At 41.4% G+C, this 26,098-nt stretch overlaps 1 protein-coding gene across 4 annotated transcripts in view; it reads right to left on the bottom strand.

The window, feature by feature from the left end:
- RHBDD1 (rhomboid domain containing 1) overlaps positions 1-26,098 on the bottom strand; it is a 224,119-nt gene that overhangs the window by 102,929 nt on the left and 95,092 nt on the right. For all 4 annotated transcript variants that reach the window (XM_053597932.1, XM_053597935.1, XM_053597933.1 and 1 more), the window contains exons 5-6: positions 5,001-5,089; positions 2,832-2,888 (exon numbers count right to left, since the gene is read on the bottom strand). In XM_053597932.1, coding sequence (XP_053453907.1) covers positions 2,832-2,888; positions 5,001-5,089 — 146 coding nt within the window. The remainder of the gene's footprint in view (positions 1-2,831; positions 2,889-5,000; positions 5,090-26,098) is intronic.

Below are 26,098 nucleotides of genomic sequence, written 5' to 3'. Positions count from 1 at the left end.
CACTATTAGCTCCGTCTGGCTCAGCGGCTCAGACTGGGGCCCTAGACAACGGCCAAAGTTCTCCACACTCCCGCTCAGGCCTTCCCCAAGGCAGTTCAACTCAGTGCCAAGTCCAAGGACATCAAAACAGTTCACAGGTAAGGCCTTTCTGGTTTGCAGTCTCGCTGCTACTGAACTTACAGTTGTGGGCGGGTTTAGACGGATAGAACACACGCGACCACTTGCCGGTTATCCATGGTTTTAGTCCTCCTCTTGGGGTCCAGAAGTCTCTTGCTGACTCCCTGTATCCTCATAGGAGTGATGATAGGCAGATCCCACCAGCCAGAGATGCCTTGAGTCCTATCTCCCCAGACTCATGGTGCCCAGATGCAAGGAAGCTGTTACTCGGCTGCCATCTTGCTCCGCCTCCACCTAGGAAGTTTTTCAAAGGGCTCCCAGCCCTGCCTCTACCTCCATCCTGACTTCATTGGTCTGGGCTGACTGCAAGGCATGAATGTGTGGGACAAGCTCCTCCGGTGGTTCATAGGTACCTATACAGCCAGGACTAACAATCATGTTCCAAGACTGTAGAACCACACAAAACCTAGATTTAACTCTGATAGTTTTGGAACTCTGATGAAATCCTTCAGTGGCTCTCCAACACATTCTGGATATTTCCAAGTAGGTCTTTGCAAATGCTGCTTCCTATCCCTGGAAAGCCGTTTTATCTCATGCTTTCCTTAACGTCTGCTCATCTATCAAGACCCAGAACAACCTCCTATAACACAACCCCACTTGTCCATCCTGGGCTGAGCGCTGAACCCATGACATTAATATCACTGGATTGGGCTTCCTACTTCTTCTGGGAAGGAGCAACTGGGACTGAAGAAAATATGTGGAACAACTATTTTCAGACATTGTATAATAGGTAGTACAGGCTTTGAACCTTGTGTGTGGAGGGGGAGCATGAGCCGAGCCCAGCAGGCTCCCTGAGCTGGAAAGTCACAGAGGAAAGCTGGCGATGGGGGCTACCAGGAGGGAACAAGGCATAAACTCAAGCAGTACTAGCAGCATTAGCTAGCACTTCATCTTTTCAAATGCTGGCACCTACACTGCCACTCCTGGATCATAAACTCTGAGTCTGGGACTGCAGCTCTTTTCTTCTCTCCTTCCATAGCTGGTCTGGCATTCTGCACAATATGACTGCTCACAAGGTGTGACTGGGGAAACTAGTCTGTGGAAAATAAAGCAAAGTAATGTGTATACAGTAGAACTGCTGTAAGCTGACCACCCAAGGGACTGGAACAAACTGATCAACATACAGAGGTGGTAAACGTAGGAAACTAGGCCACTTCACTGTGACATGAGACACACGTGGTGCATGTCCAGTCTGTGGAAATTAGGTCAACAGAAGGAGGTGGTCAGTGTGGGGAGGAGGTCACTACTGTATATTTACAATAATTCTTTGTAACCATATTATTTAAACCAAGGTCAATAAACTACGACTCATGGTCCAAAGCCACCCCACTGCCAATTTTTATAAAAAAGATTTTACTGGACACGGCTACACCCATTTGTTTATGAATCGTCTACGGCTGTTTTCCTGCTCCAAGAACAGGCTGACTAGTAGTAACAGAGACCATAAGGCCAACAAAACCCTTCTTAGAGGCTAAACTTCAGCATTTTGGCCCTTTACAGAAAAGGCTGCAGCCCCAGTTTTAAGCTATGGCAGTCCTCAGTTGGTGTTAATATAACCATGTCTCACTCCACTTCAGCTCCTATAGCAAATAGCCTTAGACTAGGACTTAACAACAGAAATTTCTTTCATGGTTCCTGAGGCTAGAATTCTGAGATCAGGGAGCCAGCATGGTCTGTTCTGGTAAGAACCTTCTTCTTGGCTACAGAGGGCCAACTTCTTATGTCCTCACGTGGCGGTAAGAAGATCTAGAGAGCACTCTGGGATCCCGTTTGTAAGGGTGCCAGTCCCATTCATCCAGTCTCTACCCTTGTAAAGTAATTTTTCCCCAAAGCCCCACCTCCCTAAAATCATCACTTTAAGGGTTAGGATTTCGACATACGAATTTTGTGGGAACATGTTCACTATACTGCATTATGATATGCAGGGGTTCCATATGCTACAGGCTTTACATCTGTCTCCCGGTACTGGTCTAGGATTCTGCAGTGTAGCTGCCCCAAGCTGGAATAGGAAGGCCTCAGCCTAAAATAAGTCTTACGCTTTTCACAGGAAGTCCTCTCTACCTGTTTAACTGTACTGATACACACATGTGAAGTGAAAATTAGGTCAGCTATAAAGCCTGTAGCGTATGGAACGACCTAGTTCCTTATGTTGACCAGTTTGTTATAGTGCCTTGGGTGGTCAACTTACAGAGGTTCTAGTGTATTCTCCTCTTTAAGACACAAATATTTATCAGAGCAATGCCTATCTTAGCATCTTAGGGTATGCATGACTTTTCTGGTTACAGGTGGGGTGGACTGTGGAGAACTATATACCTGAAACCAACTTTTAACACTTTGCCAACGTATAGCCTTAGGCCGAGAGTCAAAAGATTAAGGTCTAATAGGAACCTCAGCACACATAAGAGCTGAGGACTAAGCCTACAATTTTTTTTTTTTTTTATGACAGAATTACCTCCTTCCCTGGACTTTTGTACCAACCTACTCAAAAATGCTCACCCCTCATCTAGTTCTCAGGAAAGTTAGCAGCATGATCACACAACATGTGAATGACCTACTACAGCATAAACTACTGCTAGCTTAAAGGAGCTCTATAGCAGCAAACACGATAATTTTAAAAATCATTTAAAATTAATTAGATGAAATAAAATACTTACCTGAACTATTAAAGTAGTATTGCTGTCCTGAGTAGCCAATGCCAGAGGAAAAAATGCCTAAGCAAAGAAAGAAACAAACATTTTAATAGAATCCATAAGGTTTTAAATGTTAATCTTTCCAACAATCAGGAGGTTCTTTATGACAAAGCCCAGGGTCATCTCAAATGATTCCTAAGTGATTTATAAAATAAACTCCCTTGTATTTGGAGACCAACTCTACAGGGAACAGGATGTTTGTGGAGGGCACAATGAAGTCTCTGAAGTTCTTTAGAGGTTACTATTGACATTAGAGAGGTCTTGGCCTCTCAAGGTACCAAGTTTGGGCTTTGATGCCCAAGTAGAGAAGCTCTTAGCCAAAGAGAGCACTTTCTGCCAACAAGGGTGTTAGGAGAGCCACACTCTTTGCCCTTTCTAAGGAACTTTGCCCTTTCTTGTCCCTATAAAAGGCAAAAGGACAGTTTCAATTGTGCACTGCTGAGTGAAGGGGCATACCCAGCATGGCCCTCCTCTTCTGGGAGGCATCAGACAGTAGCCTCCAGATCAGTGGTTCTCAATCTGCAGGTTGCGACCCCTTGGGGGGTCAAACGACCCTTTCATAGGGATCACCTAATACCACCCTGCATATCAGATATTTACATTACGATTCATAACAGTGGCACAATTACAGTTATGAAGTAGCAACGAAAATAATTTTGTGGTTGGGGGTCACCACAACATGAGGAACTGTATTAAAGGGTTGCGGCATTAGGAAGGTGAGAACCACTGCTCCAGATGCTCCGTCATCTTCCGTGGGGTTCCTGTGTCACTACAATGCTCAGTTCACAGAGAAAGGGCAAAGAAACTGCAGGCTATTTGCACATCATACTGGATGTGTTCTGATTGCTATATTTAATTTTCCATTGTATTACAGTGAAAATAGAGTGATATAAAAATAAGAAAACAGGCAAGGCTTAAAGGAGGAAAATTAAGAATTTAAATGTTATAATTGTGGGGAAAAATTCTCTTTATAAGTTAATCAAAGCGTTTGTCTAAATTTCATAACACGTCTATAGAATGCATTACTAACTACTTAATCTTGAGACACACAGAAAAATGAAACAAAACACTAAACTTCAGAAATCATTTATTTCCCTTTATCAGTATTAATGAGTATGAGTATTAAATTATATTGAAAATATAATAAAACCAGGCATTTTCAGTAAATGAAGCTCCTACTGCCTCCTCCAAGCACACATGCTGGAAACATAATAATAAGCAAATGTAGGAAGATGAGAATCGGCTTAGATGCAACAAACATGTAAAAATCAACTGAAAATGAACACAACCTGCTAATGAAGGCGACCGTGCAGTGCCTGCAAAGTTTTCTCATGTCATGAATATTCTATGGTTCTCAAGAATACCAGTCATCAGCACAAACTGTGGAAACAAATTATTTTATGGTTCAAGAAAAGGTAAAATAGTCTCAGAAGATTCTTCATGAATAAAAGATGAAATATCGGAACTTGCACGGTCTATAAAACAAGTGTTTGCAAAATAGTTTTCTTATAAGTCAGAACCAGAACAGCATTTTAAATTAAGAGGTCTAAAGAAATGCATGTATTTCTAAATAAAATATTTTCATTGAGTATCAATTTGAAGAGAAAAACAAAGAAAAAAGAGCAGGAGCCAAGCTTCAAGCAATAATAGACTTGGTTTGACCATGTATGAACATATGTTACCTACCAAACCCAGTGATCATTTTGGAAAGTCTTTAAAACACAAGCCTTACACTTCAGTCCGGGTTTGGTTTTCTTTTTTAACTTTGCCTTGCACATCTATTAATTCACAGAATATTATAGAAGAATTCAATATTTTAAACCCACATCAGTTCTCTGCAGTTTGAGGAAATCATGGTTTTTCTGTGAGCAGGGTTGATGGTCTAAGTATATATACTGATGTTTGCTCCCTAAGAAAGTCTCAGATGTAAAATTTGGGTTTGCATCCTCTTTTGTGGAGCAGTGTGAGGAACTGTACCAGCTGGCTTACTTTTTGGTTTATAAAGGAAACAAGTATATGAGGGAATTCCTAAACTGAACCACAGGAAAACCTGGGGTTGCGTCTGTTCACATTCAAAGTAAGACGAATGTGCAACTTGTTGTCATGCCAAAGGCGCTGCGCTTTGCTCCGTACCTGCACATGTTTCCATGATTTTCTTCAGAGGCCCCTGAGTGTACATTAGTCCGACAAGAATCCCAGCCAGATGCCCGGCGAAGGAAGTCCTAGGAGGGAAAGAGACCCTTTGTGAGTGTCTGCTCTGCGGCTGATTAGAGGCATTCCGTCTTCTCGTTAACCCAGTGCGTGCCAATTAGTCACAGTCTGCAGGCTTTGTTCCACATCACGTCTGTTAGGCTGAGGAGCATTTAACTCAATCCAAAGAACAACATTTCCTACCTTAAAAAAAGTACAGTGAATAACAACTGCCACATGCTTAAAAAGCAGCCCCTCCCCGACCGAGAGAAGGGGGTTGGCTCCTCAGCAGTGGCGGAAGCGTTTTGTCAAGAGGAGCCTTTATATTGCTTCCAGATTTCCTTTGTACCCCTTATCGCACGACATAAATGAAATCAGTTTTCTCTGTTCAGAATTAAATCTGGAATTATCCAGCCATTGTGTGGGATGATGGCTCTCTATGTTCACAGCAGGGCAGACTGCCGCAGTTTCTACCCTGCCAACTAGGGAGGCAGAGAGCAAATGAGACTAAGCCAAGAGACTGAGGGGCCCACATGCACCCTACAAAGTTGTCTTCCTATATTATCTTTGAGTCACTCAGCAAAAAGAAATAAAAATTTAAACTTCACGCTTGAAAGATGAGTTACAGCATTATACTGGTTCCTCTCTTAAACTAGCATCAAAGACTGGCTATTGCTTATCAAATTTATTTTCAAACATACGTTTCTACACAAGTGGCAACACTCCAAGGGGGCCTGCATTTCTTCCAGGCTGGTTTGGGGGTTCCCTGGCTGACCAACCTCCCAGCCTTAGTTTAAAAAGTTATTGGTGATTTTGACAACCTCCACATTCTACCACAAACGTGGGTCCTACACAATGAGGTCTTCTCTCAGCATCTGACCTCATATTCAAGCTGCCTGCCACTATCTAGACACACCTGCACCTTAAACCAACCTTTCTGGGGCCACACACCATGTCCCCTTTGCCACGCCTCTCACACTTACCCTGACCTTGCCATTCCTATCACTATAGACAGGGCTTTAGCCCTCACTGCTACTCATCCAAATTATTTGGAAAAGCCCAGCATTGGGCACAGGCAAACCCCAGATGAATAGATGTTGAATGAATAAAAGAATAAATGAAAGAAAATCACCCAGCAGCTGGCTCCTTGCTACCTAGCTCTTGCTCTCCAGAGCACCCCATACACTGTCGCAGGTATCCTCCTAAGACAAGGGGCAAATCACATCATTGCTCTCACAGATCATTCTAGGGCACATACAAGCCCTCAACTTTTGATTGCTCCTCCCTCCTTCCTCACTGGCCACTGTAACACCCATCCCTATACACCCCATAGTCAGACGTCCCAAGCACTCACAGGTGACCACAAGGCTAAGTCCAGCAGTTCCTCTGTCAGAAGAATCAGGCCCCAGTTGAAGACTGGCACTTCCCTTTTACTACCTTCCCTTGGAGCTGTTGCCTCTACCTTCACAAGCACGAATCCAGTCTGCTGAGACATGTCTGTTTACATGTCTGTCTGTCTCACACAGACTCCCTGAGGGAAGCAATGGGGTCTTATCGACTTATATGAAGCTTAAAAAAAAAAAAAAAGCCATGCAAAAGAATACATTTCCATGGCCTGGAAGAGTGAGCCCTCATGCCAGAAGGAGGGGAGCAATCAAAAGTTATCAAGGGCCCTAATGTAAACTGCAAGAGCACAGTGGGTTTTGTGATTTTTGCAGACGTATTCCCCAAACCTAGGAGAGTGACAGACACTCAAGTGTGCCATGATTATTTCACCAAGAGCATCAGGAGTTGAGTTAAAACTGCTCAGTCTTCAACTCGGAGAGCTCACGGAGCCATGGTCGGGACGGAGCTCAGAGTGTGACACTCAGTGACCTACACGTGCAGCTCAGAGTCCAACCCCATACGCTCTGCCCCTTGCAGCAGCCTGTAGGGAAACGAGGTCCTGAGACACCGTGGGTGAGATAGTGCTGAGTAATTCTCATAGTCTGGGAGCTATGGAAAGACTCGCGGCCCCCAGGAAATGAGTGAGCAGGGAGGGAAAAACACAAGTGAGAAAAGGATAGACAGAAACCTCGTGACAGCACTGCTGCTCGTGCCCATTAGCAACTCGATTGCTCAGAACAGCCCCCCACATCCACACATACTGAAAGCCACACTGCGCGCGCACACACACACCCCACAAACACAGCTGCTCCCTGGGAGAGTTATTATTTTCATCAAATGTATCTGCTTCATGGTATGTGCAAGCTAAAATAAAAATATGAGACTGGATACTTGGTTTCTCATTTCCTGGGAAAAATAGTATGAACTACGTCTCTGATAAAGTATGCTTCACGTTGGCTCCACCCATGACCAAAGAATTGTACACCCGGTAATAGCCTAAAATCATGGCTAGCACCAAACCCTATATACGTGATGTTTTTTTGACATGGTAACTGAGATTTCTACTAAGTGACTCTTGGGCAGAGAACTTCAACAAAGTGTTTAGTGGACAAAGGGATGATTTGCACCCCAGGAGGGACAGGGTGGGACCATGTGAAATTTCATCAAGTTATCCAGAATGGTGTCCAATTTAAAAATCTTGAGAACATTTTATTTCCAGAATTTTCTTTTTAATTTTTTTTGGATTGTGGTTGAACACAGGTAACTGAAACCATTGCAAGTGAAAGTGTGGCTAAGAGAGCAACTACTGTGCTTATTTTATTCCATGTTCAGTCTCAAATAAAACCCTCCCTGGTTTTAAAAATGAAAAAGAAAGGGGTGGTTTGAGAGATCAAAGAAGTGGCCAGAATCTATTAAAAAAAAAAAAAAACCAGTAACTTCAATTTAAATGAAGAGAATAAAATAACATCAATATTTTTGAAACTTTTCAAACCAGCCTTCATGGTAAATCATACAGATATAAAATAACATGGAGGAAATTTTCAATTTAAAAGCTCAGCCTATTAGACAATTAATCTTGAATTTCACTTACAATTTGGAGTATAATACAGTGAAATGAATTTCTTATCTCTCTAAATGGTTTCCAGAAGTTTGAGTTACAATCTAATTGCGAATAGCTAGGGAGGGGAGGCTGGCAGGTCAGAGAGCATTTTCCAGCTCTCAGTACTTTCTACAGAAGTTCCATCACTGTCCCTGCTGTTTCAGTTAAGCTCTATACAGGTGTTCTTCTTCAAAATAAAATTAAGACAAGGTGGCGCCTGTGGCTCAGTGAGCAGGCCCCATATACCGAGGGTGGCGGGTTTGAACCCGGCCCCGGCCAAACTGCAACAAAAAAATAGCCGGGCGTTGTGGCGGGCGTGTGTAGGCCCAGCTACTCGGGAGGCTGAGGCAGGAGAATCGCCTAAGCCCAGGAGTTGGAGGTTGCTGTGAGCTGTGTGACGCCCTGGCACTCTACCAAGGGCCATAAAGTGAAACTCTGTCTCTACAAAAAAAAAAAAAATAAATAAATAAATAAATAAATAAATAAAATTAAGACAAGATTATGATCTTACTCATTCAAAACTGAGAATCTGTTAACATATCAAAAAGGAGAGAATTCCACTGATGTAAAAAAACATATAACTCATTTTAACAAGTATATTACCTCTCTCCACACTGTTGGTAATCATTCAGTGAATCACTTCCATTTAATTCCTGAGAGGGAAAATGGACCTGCAGAGGGTAAGATAATTAAACTGGGAGTGTGGCTTCCCAGATCTAAGATTAGGGCAAATCATTTGACCCTCTGGGGTGCTTCAGAGGCAGAAGGAAACCCTGGGCTTTGGGGGGAAAGACACCTGAGTGCTCTAATCAGTAGCTGAGATCTACTTTCTAGTGGAACAGCATTGAAGACAGATTTGTTACTATGACCCTAATTATACATGCTAAACAGAAGTTCTGAGTTTGTGGTCTCTGAGTAGGCCCACACTTCACCCTGTTCTCGGCTGTATGTGGACACTGACATCCTAAGGAGCATTCAGGGAAAACACTTTGCTCCTAGGAGCAACTTCCTTTTGACCTTACCAAGTTTTAGGCTAGGACGGAGGATTTAGCTGCCAGCCTCTATCCTAATGAAGAGTAATTCCTCAGAGATAGGACCACCACTATATTCAACTCTACATCCACACCACACCAACTGCAGCAAATGGTCTGACCTTAGCTCTCAATAAGTAACTACCAAATGAGTAGAAAGTGGAATTTACACCCAAAATACATATATCTAAAATAAAGCAACTGTATTAAATAACAAGTTATAGTAGGTCTTCTTTGGAAAAATGTCTACCCAGTTCCTTTGCCTGCTTTTTAATTGGGTTACTTGTTTTATTATTATTGAGTTATATGAATTCTTCAATATTTTGGACATTAGTCCCCTATCAGATACGTGCTTTGCAAACCTATTCTTCTATTCTGTAGGCTGCCCTTTCGTTTTGTTGTTTCCTTCACTATAAATGGGCAACAGGTAGAAAGCTCTGGAAAAGCTGCTCACCATAACTAACCACCAGGGAAATGCAAATCAAAACCACAAGGAGCATCACCTCCCACTTGGGTTATTGTCAAAAAGTCAAATGATAACAAGTGTTGGCAAGGATGTGGAGAAACGCTATCTCTGGTACACTGGAACGTAAATTGGTACAACAACTCTGCAAAACTGCATGGAGCTTCCTCAAAAAAATCAAAAAACAGAACTTCCATGTGATCCAGCAATTCCCTATCTGTGTATAAACTCAAAGGAATTGAAATTACTATTTAAAAGAGATATGTGTATCTGATTTCCCATGTTCATTATATTATTATTTGAAGTAACTAAGATAGACAACCTAAGGGTCCATCAATAGACAAAGAAACATGCTGTGTGTGTGCATGTGCACGCGCGTGTGTGTGTGACATGCATGCACATGCAATGGAATATCAGTCAGCCTTAAAAATGAGAGAAATCCTGCCATTTCTTTCGCCCATAGATAAACCTGTATGAAGTTATTCTAAGTGAAAGAAACCAGAGAAAGACAAATGCTGCGTGATCTCACTTCTATGTGGAATCTAAATAAGTAAAATTCATAGAAACCGAGTAAAACAGTGGTTTCCAGGAGCTGGAGGGTGGGAGAGTAGGGGGATTTTGGCTAAAAGGTATACACTTTGTTTTAAGATGCAAAAATTCTGGAGATCTAAAGTACAGCATGGTGACTAGAGTTAATAATAATATGCTGTATCGTACACTTGAAATCTGCTAAAAGGGTAGATTTTAAGTGATCTTACCACACACACACACAAAAAAGATTAACTACTTGAGGTGATGGATATGTTAATGAGCTTGGCAATGCTGATAATTTTACAGTACCAAAACATCATATTATACCTCTTAAATAAATACATTTATTTGTCAATGATACCTCAATAAAGCTGGGGGTGGGAAACACAAGTTACATGTGGTCACTAGTTAATAGCTGTTTCAGTTTGAGATTTCATTGGGAGAAATGAGGACTGAACTGTTTCCCCTGCCTACCCCTCACACGCAGTTGAACGATGTATTAAACAAACACACATTTAATTAACAAAATAATAGCACTGAACCTTTTATATACCCAAAGTGGTAAATTCAAAGCTTCATTTCTTCTGATAGCTTAACAGTGACGCTGGTTAGAAAAGTCATAATAACTACAATCAAATATCCTGATGTGAAGATACAGTCACAGGGGCCAGGTCCACTGCTGCTGTGTGTAAACAATGCATAAACAGACAGACAGGGTCACAAGAGTTCTGCAAGGTAATCAATAGAGCCAATATTCAAAGTGGATCATTACCAGCAGTAAGCATCAATGCAATTTCATTTTAATAGGAAGCAATAACTTAATCCAGTAGTATTAACTTTTTCAAGGTTCTAAGCCTCTTAAAATGTCTGATGAGAGCCACAAAGCCTGTCTGCATACAAAATGTACACTCCCAAAAAGCCGCCTGTGATTCTAATAAGTTCACAGCTTGAACTTCAACTATGGAGTTGAAGCCGCTAAGGCGCCAGCCACATACACCTGAGCGGGTGGGTTCAAATTCAGCCCAGGCCACCAAAACAATGATGGTTGCAACCAAAAAATAGCCGGGCGTTGTGGCAAGCGCCTATAGTCCCAGCTACTTGGGAGGCAAAGGCAGGAGAATAGCTTGAGCCCAGGAGTTGGTGGTTGCTGTGAGCTGTGGTGCCACGGCACTCTACCCAGGGCGACAGCTTGGGGCTCTGTCTCAAAAAAACAAAACAAACAAACAAACAAAAAAACCCTTGCCTGGGGTGAAAATAATTCGTCAGGAACTAAAGAATTTCAGACATGAACACCAAGCCAATGTAGTACATATTCAACTGGAAAGACACTTTGTTAGTGCTCAAATCATAACACACAGATAGCCATTTATTCCAGTCACTTACGTTCATTAAGGTATCATCTCAAGTCTTTGTGTGCCACTGCTTATGGTGTAATCTATTTGTGAGTTCAGATTCCTTCTTGCTAAATTACACCTTTTAGTAACTCTTTCAGCTCCATAATGTTTGGGAGTTAAAAATTCTCCTAGACCTTGTATGTCCTAAAAGGTCTTCATTTCAGCATCCTGTCTTGAGGATGGGTGCAGGCCCTGCTGAGGATGATAACAAATGTCGGCCAACTGGACACTCGTTCTGCTCTGGGCAATTGGTCTTCTCTCTAGGCTCTTAAGACTTTCTCTTCATTTTGGATATACTATCATTACACCACAATCATCTGGTTGTAGATTAGTTTATTTACCCTGCTTGAGATTTACTGTACTCTTTAGGGTGAGGTCTCATGTACCTTTATAATTCTGAAGTCCTTAGCCATTATTTTTTGTCCCATGGACCTCTAAATATACAATATTTGTGTATTTACTGACACACAGTGGGGGCTCCATTTATGTTTATAGAAAAAAGATTTTAAAACTATTACATGAAAAAATTCAAGTCAAATCAATGTTGCTGCATATTACTTACAAAGGATAGTAAGGGATAGTGGAAAGGTAATTTGAGAACAAAACAAGTTATTATTGTGGATTTCTCTTATGCAAACTGTATGTAGACACTATCAACACCAACAGACACCACAAATGCACCTGCACCCCTTTAAAAGGCTATCGTAAGGCTAAGTGGTTGCACAAAATGATCCTGCTCTCACGGGCCACCATTAAAGAATCAAAAACTGGAGCTATGATCGAAAGCTGTGACAAGCCATAAAGGTCTTCCTCTATTAAATGGCAAACTCTTTCCACAGTTGAAGAGGCTGTCCTCTCAAGCATAGCTCAGAAAGTAGAACATGTGTAAGTCTAAGACATAATCTCCCAGTGTGCAGAGCAAATGACCTCATTGAGGATGTGACTTGGAGACCCGTGGTTGGACATGGTGAGGGAGCACGGTGAGGTGGGAGGCCATGAGCAACAAGTGGCGGCTGTGCCTTCCACAACTTCCTCCCATAGAGCAGTTTACACTGGTGGGGACTGAGTGGAGCAGCAGCTCTGGGGTCGGGAGATCTTAATAAAGGGCCTCAGATCCACAGGACAGCAGGATGTAGTAAGAATTTTTCAGGTTTGGAACCTTAATGGCACTAGGAGAGATCTTGACAGGGCTGCTTCTTCCTAAGGTAGACTTCTCAAACTCCCTGTCTTCTGTCCTGGATGCCTTCCTGAACCACTAGATCAGCACTAGTCTTTGGAAATTACGATTTGCGGAGGACTTGGTCTATATGCTCGCTTTCTTTAACAAGTCTGCCATGCTCCCTCCACTTCCCCCACCAGGGTCCTCAGAAGTAAAAACTAGCTACTTTCCAATCAATATTATGTCCCCCGCGGTGGCTGTACGGGTAATGCACTTCTACTATCCACAATGGCCTACCAAACATGGCACCAAGTGCAGACGCAAGGCTGGAAGGTGACCACTGCCACTCACTTCAGGACTGGACAAACACCAGGATAATGCAAGGGTAGGAGAAGCCTCTTTTACAAAAGAGCTTCCAAGATAATAGATGATGCCCAGCGGTTCCCTGGCTTTTAATTCCATGTCCGTAAGCCTGACAAGACAAATCCCTGAAGCGTTCACTCAGTCATCAAACAAGACAGACGTGACTCCTGCACCTGGAACTTGGAATCTAGTGGGACAGAGAAAGAAGATGCACACAAACTACAAATTGTGGCAGCAAGCTGGTGTAAATGTGCCCATCTGGAGTGGTCTGGGGTGGGTTCTCAGGGGCTGCCACTTAGAGTGACACTGCAGGATTTGGAGGGAATGAGAGCTTCTCACAGGGACAAGCACGTATTTAAGAACTTGAGGCAGGAAAGAACTTGGTGTTTTTAAAACCCACAGATGACTATTAGCTGGCTGGAGCGTTGTGAGCAGTCGTATGGGCATGGGTATTCATGAGATAAATCTGGAAAGGTAGACCTCTTGGACCTTAGGTGCCATGGTAAAGAATTTGAATTGTTTTCTAAGTACAATGGAAGGCCACTGGAGAATTTTAAACAGGAGAATTTTTAAGAGTGATATGTTCTACCTGCTGAAAGAACAGAGTCTGAAGAATGACCAGCTTTACTAGAAGATCAGTAAGGAGACTGACACAGCACTAGTGACACGTGATGGCAGCTTGGACGTGGGTGGTGACGGTGGACTACACAAACGTTAATACCACGAGGGAGCAACTTCATAGGGCAGCTTCCATCAGGGAAAGGTGGTGAAGCACAGTGGATCGATTTGGGATATATTCTGGAGGCAGAGATACAAGGACTTGCTGATGGATTTAGGGGGGTGAGGGAAAGGAAGAAATCCAGGCTTCTGGGTTGTGAAACTAAATAGATAGTGAAACTATTCACCAAGATGTAGGAGGACAGGAAAAGATGAGGGGTAATTCACGAGCTCAGCTTGGATGTGTTTACTTTGAGATAACCTTCAAGACCACTGAATGGAGGTATCTAAGATTCAGTATCTCATAGGTAGCTGGATAGCAAGTTGGAAGTTGAGAAGAAAGAATGATTCAAAATATTGGTTGCATATTTCATGTTATTTGACCTGTAGAGTATCTGTATACAATTACAATGTTATATTTTTATAAGCACAGCAAAGGATACACACATACAAACACAAGTATTTTATACACACATCTAAAAACAAAATTTAAAGGCAATAATGTATAAATAGTAACAGATAACATGTAGGGTGGGTAACACTGCCCTTTCTGTTTCAAACCTCTTATAATGGTGTTTTAGGAATTGTATTACTTTTTAAAACTGCAAAGGGAAGAGAAACCAGCAAGACTGTCGTTTTAAGGATATCGTTTCCCTCATCAGGGTGATAGATACATCTACATAATTTTATTGTTGCAGGGAAAGTTCTTGAGAACACTTTCCCCCATTTGGCACGAAAAAATATGAGACCTCATATTTTCCAAAAGCACTCTAGATTAAAATCATAACCACTGCCTGTTATTCAAATCTCCTTCAAAACAAAATGACAGGTTGTGCCGAATTAAATGAAAGAAATAGGTGAGTGAAAAGACCCACAAAATAAATGAAGGAGAATCTCCACCCACACCCTCAGCGGGGCAGTCAGGGGACTGTAAGTAAGCTTGTGCTCTCCCTCTCGTCAGAGACTTTACACAGCCAGACACGTCCCAGCCGTCCCTGTCCACAGCTTTCATATTCAGTGTGCAGTAGATTCCATCCGCCAAAAATCTCTCCATGTGCTCTGCAGCACCCATATCTAAAGAAGTGGTCAGAGCACAGGGACTGGATGAGCCCTCTGGGGCTGACCCCTTCAGAGACAGTGTGAACCTTCCAGAGCTCTTCCCCTGCCATCACTCTAGGCTTCTCCCTGGTTCGGGAAACTGTGCCCTGTTGCAGCAGACTCTGTCCAACACACAAAGCTGAGCCTAATGCGGAAGTCCTCTGGTAGCTCCCCAGTGTTTCTGCAATGCCAGAGCAAGACTTATTAGCACTTCCGCCCACCTCGCAGCCTTCCCTCTCTCTAGCCAAGCACTCCAGTCCTATCCCACCCTGGGCTGCAGCCCCTCACCAAAGCCACACTTGACCAGAAGGACTCTGCACTATCCTCTTTACCTGCCCTTTCATCCACCATGTCCCGTCTGGGCCCTGTGAGCATACACCCTGGGGACGCTGCAGGGCTCTCCTCTGGCTCCCATACCACCCTTTGCCTTCCTCTCCCACTACGGCCCTCCCTGTCTGTCCACTTGTCAGGCACTGACTTGCCACTTAATCCAGTAGTTTTTAATCCCATCTACCTGACACCATCCCCCTTACAACCTAAGTATTTTGCAATGCTCCATTTTCTTGAAACAACATCTATAAATAACACATCCTATACACAGGCTTTTGAAAACACAGACACACACACTCACAACTTAACACAGTGCCCTAGCTATAAAAGGGGGGGCGGGAACACAGTAAAATAATACAGATTATAACACTCAGGCCTACCTCCACCAGAAGACATATAAAGCAGGCCTTCACTTGCACCTATGTGTGGAATCCCCATAAAAGTGGAAAACACAGACCCAGGTGATTACAGATGGGCTTTTTGTGACCCAAACCCTACAAGCAGGGTTCCACAAGTGACATGATTTTATGTGAGGTAAATACGTCTTGATTCCAAATAAAACAAGATTTTCCCTCAATTTACATTTAAAATTTAATTTATAATTTTCCTGGAAAAGTCATTGTACATTAAATACATGTTAAAAAAAGTTCTTGGTGTTACCCAGGAATGGATTAACAAGCTGTGGTATATGTATACCATGGAATACTATTCAGCCATTAAAAAAAATGGAGACTTTACATCCTTCGTATTAACCTGGATGGACGTGGAAGACATTATTCTTAGTAAAGCATCACAAGAATGGAGAAGCATGAATCCTATGTACTCAATTTTGATATGAGGAGAATTAATGACAATTATGGTTATGGGGGGGGAACAGAAAGAGGGAAGGAGGGAGGTGGGTGGGGCCTTGGTGTGTGTCACACTTTATGGGGGCAAGACATGATTGCAAGAGGGACTTTACCTAACAATTGCAATCAGTGTAACCTGGCTTATTGTACCCTCAATGAATCCCCAACAATAAAAAAAAAAAAAAAAGTTCTTGGTGTTTATATGAAAAGCACAACTAGGTTTAAGGTTCACATAATCATAAGCAGGTTTTTCACCTACATGAATGTCTTTTCAAAAGAGTGGGTGTGGGGCTGTGAGGAGGAGGGCGCCAACTCGTCGTAGGGGACTGTCCTGAGAGCTGCCAAAACAGCTGGTACCACTCGCCCCTGCATTCCAAATGCCAGTAGCACCCCGCTAATCGTTATGATAACTAAAAGCAACCCTGAAAACTTCCAAAATTCCCCCTTGGGACCAAACCACCTATCTTAGTGGAAAACCGCTGGCTTAGCACACAAAATACGCTTATTAAACGTTTGCTGAATTGATGACCTTTAATCATGAGGCTTCAAAAATATTTCTTTTCAAAGTACTTTTGTGACTACACTATGCACAAATTCCAAGGATTCCAAGTAAATCTACAACATATTGAACTGATATGCAAGAAAACTTCCCACCACAACTGAAATGCATGAGGGGAGTGAGAGTATTTGAAAGAGACCATAATCACTTCCACATTGCACTGTGGTAGAATAAACGCAAGTTGGCACGTGAAAAATGCTCTGCCATCTGCTATTACTATAGATAAAAATATTTCTGGATTCCACATGAATGATTATTTGCACATCACCTCCAGAAAGTAAATGTAAAATGAAAGAGAAGTTGGATTGTTTATAGCCTGATTTTAACATGTGCTACTGTGATGAAGCAAATAGATGTTTCTGTGAGCTCAGCCTTTTGGAGGCATTGCCAGAAGTAATGCCATAATTGGAGATTCTGTGGTCCTATTGTGGTCGTGCTCTCTAAGGTTGCAGGAAGAGAGTTACTTAAGTCAATTTCCATTAATGGCAGTTCATCTTACACACGCATAAAGAAGAAGGGATGGCGGGAAACAGCCTCACTTGGAAACGTTTAAATGACTTCTGTGCTTTCCTTGTGAACACCACAACACGAATGAATGGGCTGCCCTTCCCGGGTTCCAGTCTTGACCTGCTGGTTCTCTGGGGTAGGATCCTGACACTGTTTTCTTTGTTTAGCTATTTTTTGTTTGGTGGTGTTCAATTCCCCAGGCTATGCTCTGACGAGTTCAGGTTGAGGATCGTTGATCTTAATTCATAATTAGATTTCAGCTGCCATATGAGGCCAATGAGAAAAACATTTTGACAGCAGGCCAGACTGTGTACCTCACAAGGCACCCTGAAAGAAGCATCTCTTTTCCTTGTTGGTGTTGTTCTTACTCATTCTACTGTAATGCATGACAGCAAGTACATCTTTGAAAATGCATGCAAGGGAACATGAATTTATTCAAAAGATTTAGAAGTCCTTTGGACTTATAAAACATGACAACTCAAGTCAGTGTACTCAGAGTTACAAAAAAGTCATATGCACATGACCAAAGATGACACCAGTAAAAAGTTAAGGTAATCCCTGTATCTTCAGGGCCAACATCAAGATTGGAAACAACACTGGATCATACAGTTAGCCTGTAATTTCAGAAAAAGTAAGTTCTGCTTTTAGTTAAATTTTAGGAATAAAAATTCTGACTATGAACAATAGAAAGGTCCATTTATTGCATAACTCAGAAACCTGAACGCGCCATCATCTCTACACGCGGCTTCTGTGGCAGCTGTCCTGGCGTGTCTGCAAGGCACAGTTGAAGATGGGCACAGAACCACCAGTGGCAAATGTCTGCAAACTGCCCATTCAGGCTAACTTCTTATGTAATGCAACTTACTAGGCTGAACATCTGCAGATGAAAGCAACCCTGGTGAAGCCCCAAGACCTATACGAGCTAACCTCAGAACAGTGTCACAAAGAAACAAGAAACCACCTCCCAGGGAGACCCAAGGGGTGTAGCTAGTCCCCCATTGCCCTTCCTGGCAGCTGGAGCACAGCTAAATGATCTACACTTGGCCGATCGGATATACCTTTTGTCTAATGCTGAGAGTCTAGTGATGAGAGGCCAGCAAAGCACTGGCCAATGGCAGCAAGAGTCCAGCCAGTTCTTAATGGGTTTTCCCAGTCCAGTCTTTAAGTATTCGCAGCATTTCTAGAAGCTACCTGATATCCTTCCAATAAGTCCTCTAGTGGTTGGTTATGTTTGCCAGAGTTGATTTCTCAGCAAGAATTTCACTGGTAGGGTACAAATGTGTAGTGGGTGCCAAGGGGACAGTGACTCCATTTCTCTATGATGGCTAGTGTTAGGGTGACATCAGGCAGGAGCTGCTGGGGGTCAACTTGGTCCCCACATGGAGAGAGCTTTCCTGAGGCTGAAGCTGTGACAGGCAGACTTTAACCCGGTCCCTGGGGACTTGATTATTCCTGACCTTCACATCCTTGATGATCTCTCTGCTGTGAGAGCATAGGTTGGACCCACGACTTGTTTCTAACAACAGAACACAGCACATTGCTATTATGATTATGTGACAACACTGGGATTTCTGCCATGCTTGCTGACTCGACTCTGCTGGCTCTGATGAAGAAACCGGCACACTGTGAGCTGCCTAGAGACAGATTCAAGGAGCAAGAACTGAGGGCGGCCGCCAGCTGGCAGTGAGGCCAACAACCACAGGAGCTGGAAGTAAACCCTTCCCCAGTTTCGCCTACAGAGGGGATTTGGGTGCCTGCCGACACCTTTGTTGCAGTCTTATGACACTTCCTAAAGCCAAAGACCCAGGTAAGTCATGCCCAGGCTCCTGACCTACAAGACACATATGTGTTGTTTTAAGGTATTGAGTTTGAACTAATTTGTCACCGAGCAATAGATAATTAATACAGAAGCCAAAACAAGCCAGGTAGATGACATTGTGTGAGCTTCTGAATGTCATGCCATCTGAAGTTCCTAGAATCAGAGGTGCACCGCTGGAAATTTTAATTACATAACCCAATAGATGTCCTCTTCTTTAAATCAAGTTCATGTGGGTGGGATTTCTTTAAATTGTAACCAAAATATCCTGGCCACGGTGACCAATGATGACAGAGGCATTACAGAATCAGCCGGTCTCAAAGCCCCAAGACAGATTCTGTTATACAGAATATTTCAGCTTCAGTGTAGGCTAAGACTACAGGTGGACTTGAAGACTTGATAATAAGAGCCAAAAACAATGTTACCATGCTGCAGAAATATCGACCCAGATGATCAAGTTACTGAATTAATTCCCAGAATCTTACCCTGTGTTAGATACACCTCCATTCTTCATGTGCAGGAGATAATATATTATAAGAATTAAAAGAGATTATACATAAAAGTATCCTGTATAATACCCGACACAGTGCAGGTGTTAAAACAAAATGTGAGTCAAAATTGAAACACCTCACTTTTTTTAAAACAGAAACACTATCTTTAAGTATTCATTTATTATCTCTATTAAAGAGCTCTTTAAAATCCATATTTTCTTCAGTAAGTTGTTAGCAAATACGTTCAAGGGGAATACAGGCTTTGCATATTCCTGGAAGACTTTGCTATTCCCTGACCAGCTTGAGCTTCATCACACACTCTGCTGTACCCACTGGTGATATGTGAGGGACAGCAACAGCCTTCCTATCAGCTAGACACTGATTTCTACATTTTTTTCTGTGTTATTTTTCAATCCTTCCAACAAGTCCATTACATGGGTACTGTTACTGGTCCCATTTCACAGATGAGGAACTGACAGTTAGAAATGGGGAGCCAGTGGGGAGCAGGAGTGGCACCGGTAAGGTGGGCTGAAAGGAGACTTGAGTCATGAATTCATCCTCAGTACTCCCTCCCTAAAGCAGACACCTTCTGCTGGCCTGTGTTCAGCTTCTGTGCATCTGGAAGAGTAAATTACGATTTATAATCTGCAATAAGGAACATGAGCTCAACCAAAAGAATGACTAGAAGCCACATAATTGCTCATGTAACACAATTCTAACAACATAATGGGCAAGCAATGACTTACAAAACACCCCCCAAAACTGAAATCATCCATGCTGATGCCTAATTTGCATTCCTCGGCAAAATATTTTACAATTTTGCCTTCTTCAAATCTACTAAAAGATTTGTTTCACTAGGTGGTTTAATCTCTCTTATTGAGATACTTTGTAAGATCTTTGGCTGCCCTTTCCCCATCCTTGTTTTACCGTCAATTCTTAGCTTAACCTCAAGAAAACTCAATTATAACTAACACGTAAATGTCCATGAAATCCAGATCAAAAGGGGACCTTGAGCCATCATTAAAAATAAAGACTTCTGAGGAGGACCTTGGGATAATGTGGAGCCCATACAAAATACCTTCCTTGTTAACTGGGCAGTCTGGCTACCTGGGCAGGTGACAACAGCTCTGATGACTCCTTTCAGACTAAAGCAGCAGAACAGGTCAGGTCTGTGGCACCTAAGACACCAGTACAAACGCTGTGAGGTGACAGTGTATAATCGGCATGCTCCAGACACTAAGTGGCAATCACATGCAGTGTACTCAGAAAGACACTGGAGTAGAATTAATGAATTTTAAATGAACTTCTACAGTTTTGTAGGACAAATCTTTAAAATCACTGCTGCAATGCGAAAAGCTTTCAACTTAATGTTCAAAGATAGGTGTTTTCACCCTTCCTGTGTCTAACTCTCCCTGCGGTGCAAGTCCAATCATGTCCCAGTCCCTGCAAACACACCTTCAATCTTTTCCCATAAAAGTCATTTAATTCCTAATTTGGAAATTCTCAAAATTAGAGATTTGATAACTCCTGAAATAAATAATACCATTATTATTCATGCAAAATACCTGACTGAGGCAAACAAAACCAAAATAGCCATAATAAAAATGATGATGATGAAGAAAATGTTTCTGCCTTCCAGAAAAACAAGTTTCTTACTGCCCATTAGCAGGAGGAGGAAATGTCCAGTACAGTGCATCCCATCTGGCCTTTTCACACCAAAAACACAAGTTTGCTTTTGAAAAAAGAAACTAGGGAAAGGATGATCTGGGAAAAGGTGAGAATCATTAGTAAAGAGCTAATTTAAAAATATAGCTAAGATTCAATAATCTTTAATGCTTTTTTTACTCCCAATTAGACTCTAGACCAGTGATTTTCAACCAAAAACCGGTGTGCTATGGCACACTGGTATGCCAAGAGAGGCTCTCAGGTGTGCTAGGAAAATTTCTAAAGATCATTATTTAAATTATTTTTGGAACAAATTCAAAGCACAGTAAGTATATTCTTTTTTTAAGTGTGTTACAGAAGTTTAACTATAGGTTCAAATGTGCCTAAGATAAAAAAAGATTGAAAAACACTGCTCTATACTCTTTCCCAGGAGTCAGTGTTGGTTTGGAATTTACTTTTAGTTGATTTTTTTTTTTTTGAGTGTGTGTATGAGACAGAGTATCACTCTATTGCCCAGGCTAGCACATCCTGATCAGCCTACCTCACAGCAACCTCAAAATCCCGGGTTCAAGCAATTGCTTCAGCTGGACTATAGGCTCCTGTCACATCTTCTAGCTAATTTTTCTATTTTTCGTAGAGATAGGGTCTTGCTCTTGAGCAGGCTGGTCTGGAACTCCTGAGCTTAAGAGATCCTTCCGCCTTGGCCTCCCTGAGTGGTTACAGGTGTGACCCATCATACTGTGCCCTTAACTTTCTTTTTAAAAGAGAACAAGGCCGGACACTTCCCAGTACTTAGGAAGGGTTGCCTGGGCCCAGGCATTTGAGGCTGCAGTGAGCTATGAATCCCACCACCACACTCCAGCCTGGGTGACAGAGCAAGACCCTGTCCAAAAAAAAAAAAAAAAAAAAAGAGAGAGAGAGAAAGAAAAGAAAGAAAAAGAAAACCTCACTGAGATTTCATGATTCAAAAAGAATTTAATATATAATTTTTAAGTCATTGAGTTTCTCTTATATGTTCCAACTGCTGTATCATTACTGTATCTAAAACTATAGATTTTATTCAAGAAGGTCTTACCCAGAGAACACGCAATAATAGTAGCAGTTTGGGTTGGTGGGCATTTAGGCTGTTTCCACATTTTGGCGATTGTAAATTGAGCTGCAATAAACAGTCTAGTACAAGTGTCCTTATGATAAAAGGATTTCTTTCCTTCTGGGTAGATGCCCAGTAATGGGATTGCAGGATCAAATGGGAGGTCTAGCTTGAGTGCTTTGAGGTTTCTCCATACTTCCTTCCAGAAAGGTTGTACTAGTTTGCAGTCCCACCAGCAGTGTAAAAGTGTTCCCTTCTCTCCACATCCTTGCCAGCATCTGCAGTTTTGAGATTTTGTGATGTGGGCCATTCTCACTGGGGTTAGATGATATCTCAGGGTTGTTTTGATTTGCATTTCTCTAATATATAGAGACGATGAACATTTTTTCATGTGTTTGTTAGCCATTCGTCTGTCGTCTTTAGAGAAAGTTCTATTCATGTCTCTTGCCCATTGATGGCTTTTTTCATGTGGATTAATTTGAATTCTCTATCAAGCTGTGGTATATGTATACCATGGAATACTATTCAGCCATTAAAAAAAATGGAGACTTCACATCCTTCGTATTAACCTGGATGGACGTGGAAGACATTATTCTTAGTAAAGCATCACAAGAATGGAGAAGCATGAATCCTATGTACTCAATTTTGATATGAGGACCATTAATGACAATTATGGTTATGGGGGGGGAACAGAAAGAGGGAAGGAGGGAGGTGGGTGGGGCCTTGGTGTGTGTCACACTTTATGGGGGCAAGACATGATTGCAAGAGGGACTTTACCTAACAATTGCAATCAGTGTAACCTGGCTTATTGTACCCTCAATGAATCCCCAACAATAAAAAAAAAAAATAAGAAAAAAAAATAATAGTAGCAGTTTGGTGAGGGCTCTCGTCCCACAAATCCTGGGGGAAGGAACTTTTAACATCCCACCAACACTGCTCACCAACCAAGGGGCTGGATGGGAAAGCACGGAGAGATCTAGCTCCCACCCGAAGGACGTAGTCAGTCAGTAAGTAGACACCGTCCACGTCTACTGCGTCCTCACTTCCTATTCAGCAGCACACAGGTTAGAAGAAAAGGGGAGGAGGCCACCGCCAGTAAATAAATCAGACAAGGCTTCTAATAGAAACGAACTTTGCTGTCAGTACACACATAGTATCTATGTTGAAGTGACTTTAAGGAAATTTCTTAATGGAAAAAATGCCAAAACAACACGAATAACAGCAAATTTCCATCAACACTATACTAGCTATTAGTAAAAAGATGGCTCAGGTAGTATTCATTTTTCATTCATAGACTCTTCTTCGGTATTCAATACAAAAGAGCACTGCAAGTTTATAAAGTCATTTTTCTGCCACCTGCACAGTACTGAATTATTTAAAACTCATTTGAAAACCACACACACCTCTGACAGTTTTTAAAATACTATTTGACAAGAGCATTTTCAACATCTATAAAAATATGTGCTAGAAAAGTAGATTCTGTACACACTGTCTTTCATTAGCAAGTCCTGAAGTATTTTTACCCATTGGTGCATCACACTTCACAAATTGTTTGAGAGAAATAGGAGGAAATGTGACCTCCTGTTCAGAGTTCCAATTATGGTATACATCACACAGTGAATTTATACCACCCTCTAAGTAAATTAACCAGTTCATTAAAATCTGCACAGTGTCAGTTACGCTGTCTGTCAAAAGTTGTGGGATCCTGAGCCCTCAACAAACTGCCATTACAATTGACTTGAATGTTCTCTGGGTAAGAACTCCTTGAATAAAATCTACAACTTCAGATATACAATAGTGATGCAGCAATTAGAACACATCAGAGAAATTCAAAGACTTTTCAAAAATTATATATTAAATATTGTTTTGTCACAACATCTCAATGAGATTTAAAATATTAGGCTTTAATAATATTACTCAAAAATGTAAAAAAACGTCCAAACTATCCATAACTCTTCTAAAATACTCTTAAAATACTTTGCCCTTGGAAGGTAATTACCTTTACAAGAATCTGTCCAAATTACAAACAACTGTAAGCATAGAAAAAGATTGATATCAGCACATTTGTTGGCATGACATATTGGAACACGGAGAACCACCGAAACATCTAACAGTAAGAAAATGATTCAGTAAATTATGATGTGATAGAATATTATACAGCCATTAAAATGGTCTTACAGAGATTATTTTAGCAGAATAGGAAAATACGATAAAACTAGAAAGTAGAGTACAAGTGTTACATAGAATGCAATTTTGACTTTTTTCCCAAAAGACAAATAGTCATTCAAAAAGGACTAGAGAGAAACACATCAAATATTAATAATGGCTAACTCAAGGCTGTGAAATTATAGGTATTATTTATAATTTTTTTTTAAACTTTTCCTTTTTTTCCCAAATTCTCTCCAGTGCATTATTTCTAGTGGAAAATTGGATAATTAAATATAAATATATATAGCAGTCTCCACTTTCTATGGGGAATACACTCAACTCCCTGTGGTTGCTTGAAACCACAGATGATACTGAGTCCTATATATATACTACGCTGTTTTGTTTTTTTTTTTGGTCTGATAAGCAAGAAAGCAACTTAGTGATTAGTGGACAGGTAGTATATATATGTGAATCCAATGGACAAAGGACGATTCGTGTCCTCAGTGAGATAGAGCAGGACTATGTGAGATTTCATCACACTGCTCAGAACACTGTGCGATTTAAAATTTGTTAGTTGCTGATTTCTGGGACTTTCCATTTAACATTTTTGGACCCTGGTTGACCATGTGTGACTGAAACTGTAGAAAGTGAAACAGCACAGTAGAATATTTCTACCAACTTTAACTTACCTTGCTCCTTTTACATCCTAGAGGGCAGGGATGTTGTTCCCTGCTTCTATAATGGTTGACACATCATGGTCATTTAATAAATGTATTCTGGATAAATCCAGAGGGTTGGGTGGATGGCCCAACCAAAGATAGAAGGCAGAGTGTAAATGACTGAGTTGGTGACCCAAGTCCAGAAGTGCACAGTGGGCAGTAAAGACAGATGTCAGGTCCAAAATCTGAGCAGAGAGCTGAAAGGCAAAGTCTGAAATTCAAAAACAACTTTCTCACTGTACAGTAAAAACTTATTTCCAAAGCCCATGGGTTTGATATATAGTGTTCTCACTGCTTATTTCTACTCTTTTTTCTTATTCACCTTAATTAGGGAGTAATTTAAATTTCCAAGTGATTTAACTGTTGGTATTATTTTGCATTTGTTCACGTTTAGGCTTTTAAAAATCCATTATTATCACCTGTGAGTAGAGACTATGTCCAATAAAATGTCTTTGTAGAAATGATCTAAACTGCCTATCTGGCCAATCCTGTGGTCTCTGTGTAAGGCAACGCCGAGCCCAGGGGCTGTGCCTGCACAACGTAGAGGGGCGCTTCACCCGCCCTGCTCCCATCCTGCGGATGTGTTTCCAAGTCTTCTCACTAGTAGATGTTTCGGTGGTTCTCCATGTTCCAGTACTTCATGCCAACAAATATGCTGATCGGAATCTTTTTCTGTGTAAACAGTTGTTTATAATTTGGACAGTTTCTTGTAAAGGTAATTATATTTCAAGGGTAAAAACTTTTTTACAGATCTTGATACTTATGCTGAAATTACTTTCCAAAAGGTTTGTGTAAATTTTATGTTTATGTAAATTCTTATTTCACCAAACCCTCAACAACATGATATTTTTTAATCTGGTTCATTTAATAGACAAAATAGATTTCAACTTTCCCACAATTAATAATGAACTTTTATGTTACGATTATTAGCCACCAATATTTTTCTATAAATTATTTATTAATAGCTTTTGCCTGTTTGCCTGTTGGTATTTTTCTGTATTAGTATTGTTCATCACAAAGATAAAAATCCTTTTTTCTAATACATTTCTAACCTTTTGCCCTTTATTTTAATTTATAATATTTCTGGACTTGGGAAAAAGTCTGTTACTTTTGTCTTTGAGATTGC

Source organism: Nycticebus coucang, chromosome 7, assembly GCF_027406575.1.
Source record: "Nycticebus coucang isolate mNycCou1 chromosome 7, mNycCou1.pri, whole genome shotgun sequence".
Lineage (NCBI taxonomy): Eukaryota > Metazoa > Chordata > Mammalia > Primates > Lorisidae > Nycticebus > Nycticebus coucang.
The sequence above is the reverse complement of the archived record's forward strand: the minus strand, read 5'-3'. Positions and strand labels throughout refer to the sequence as shown.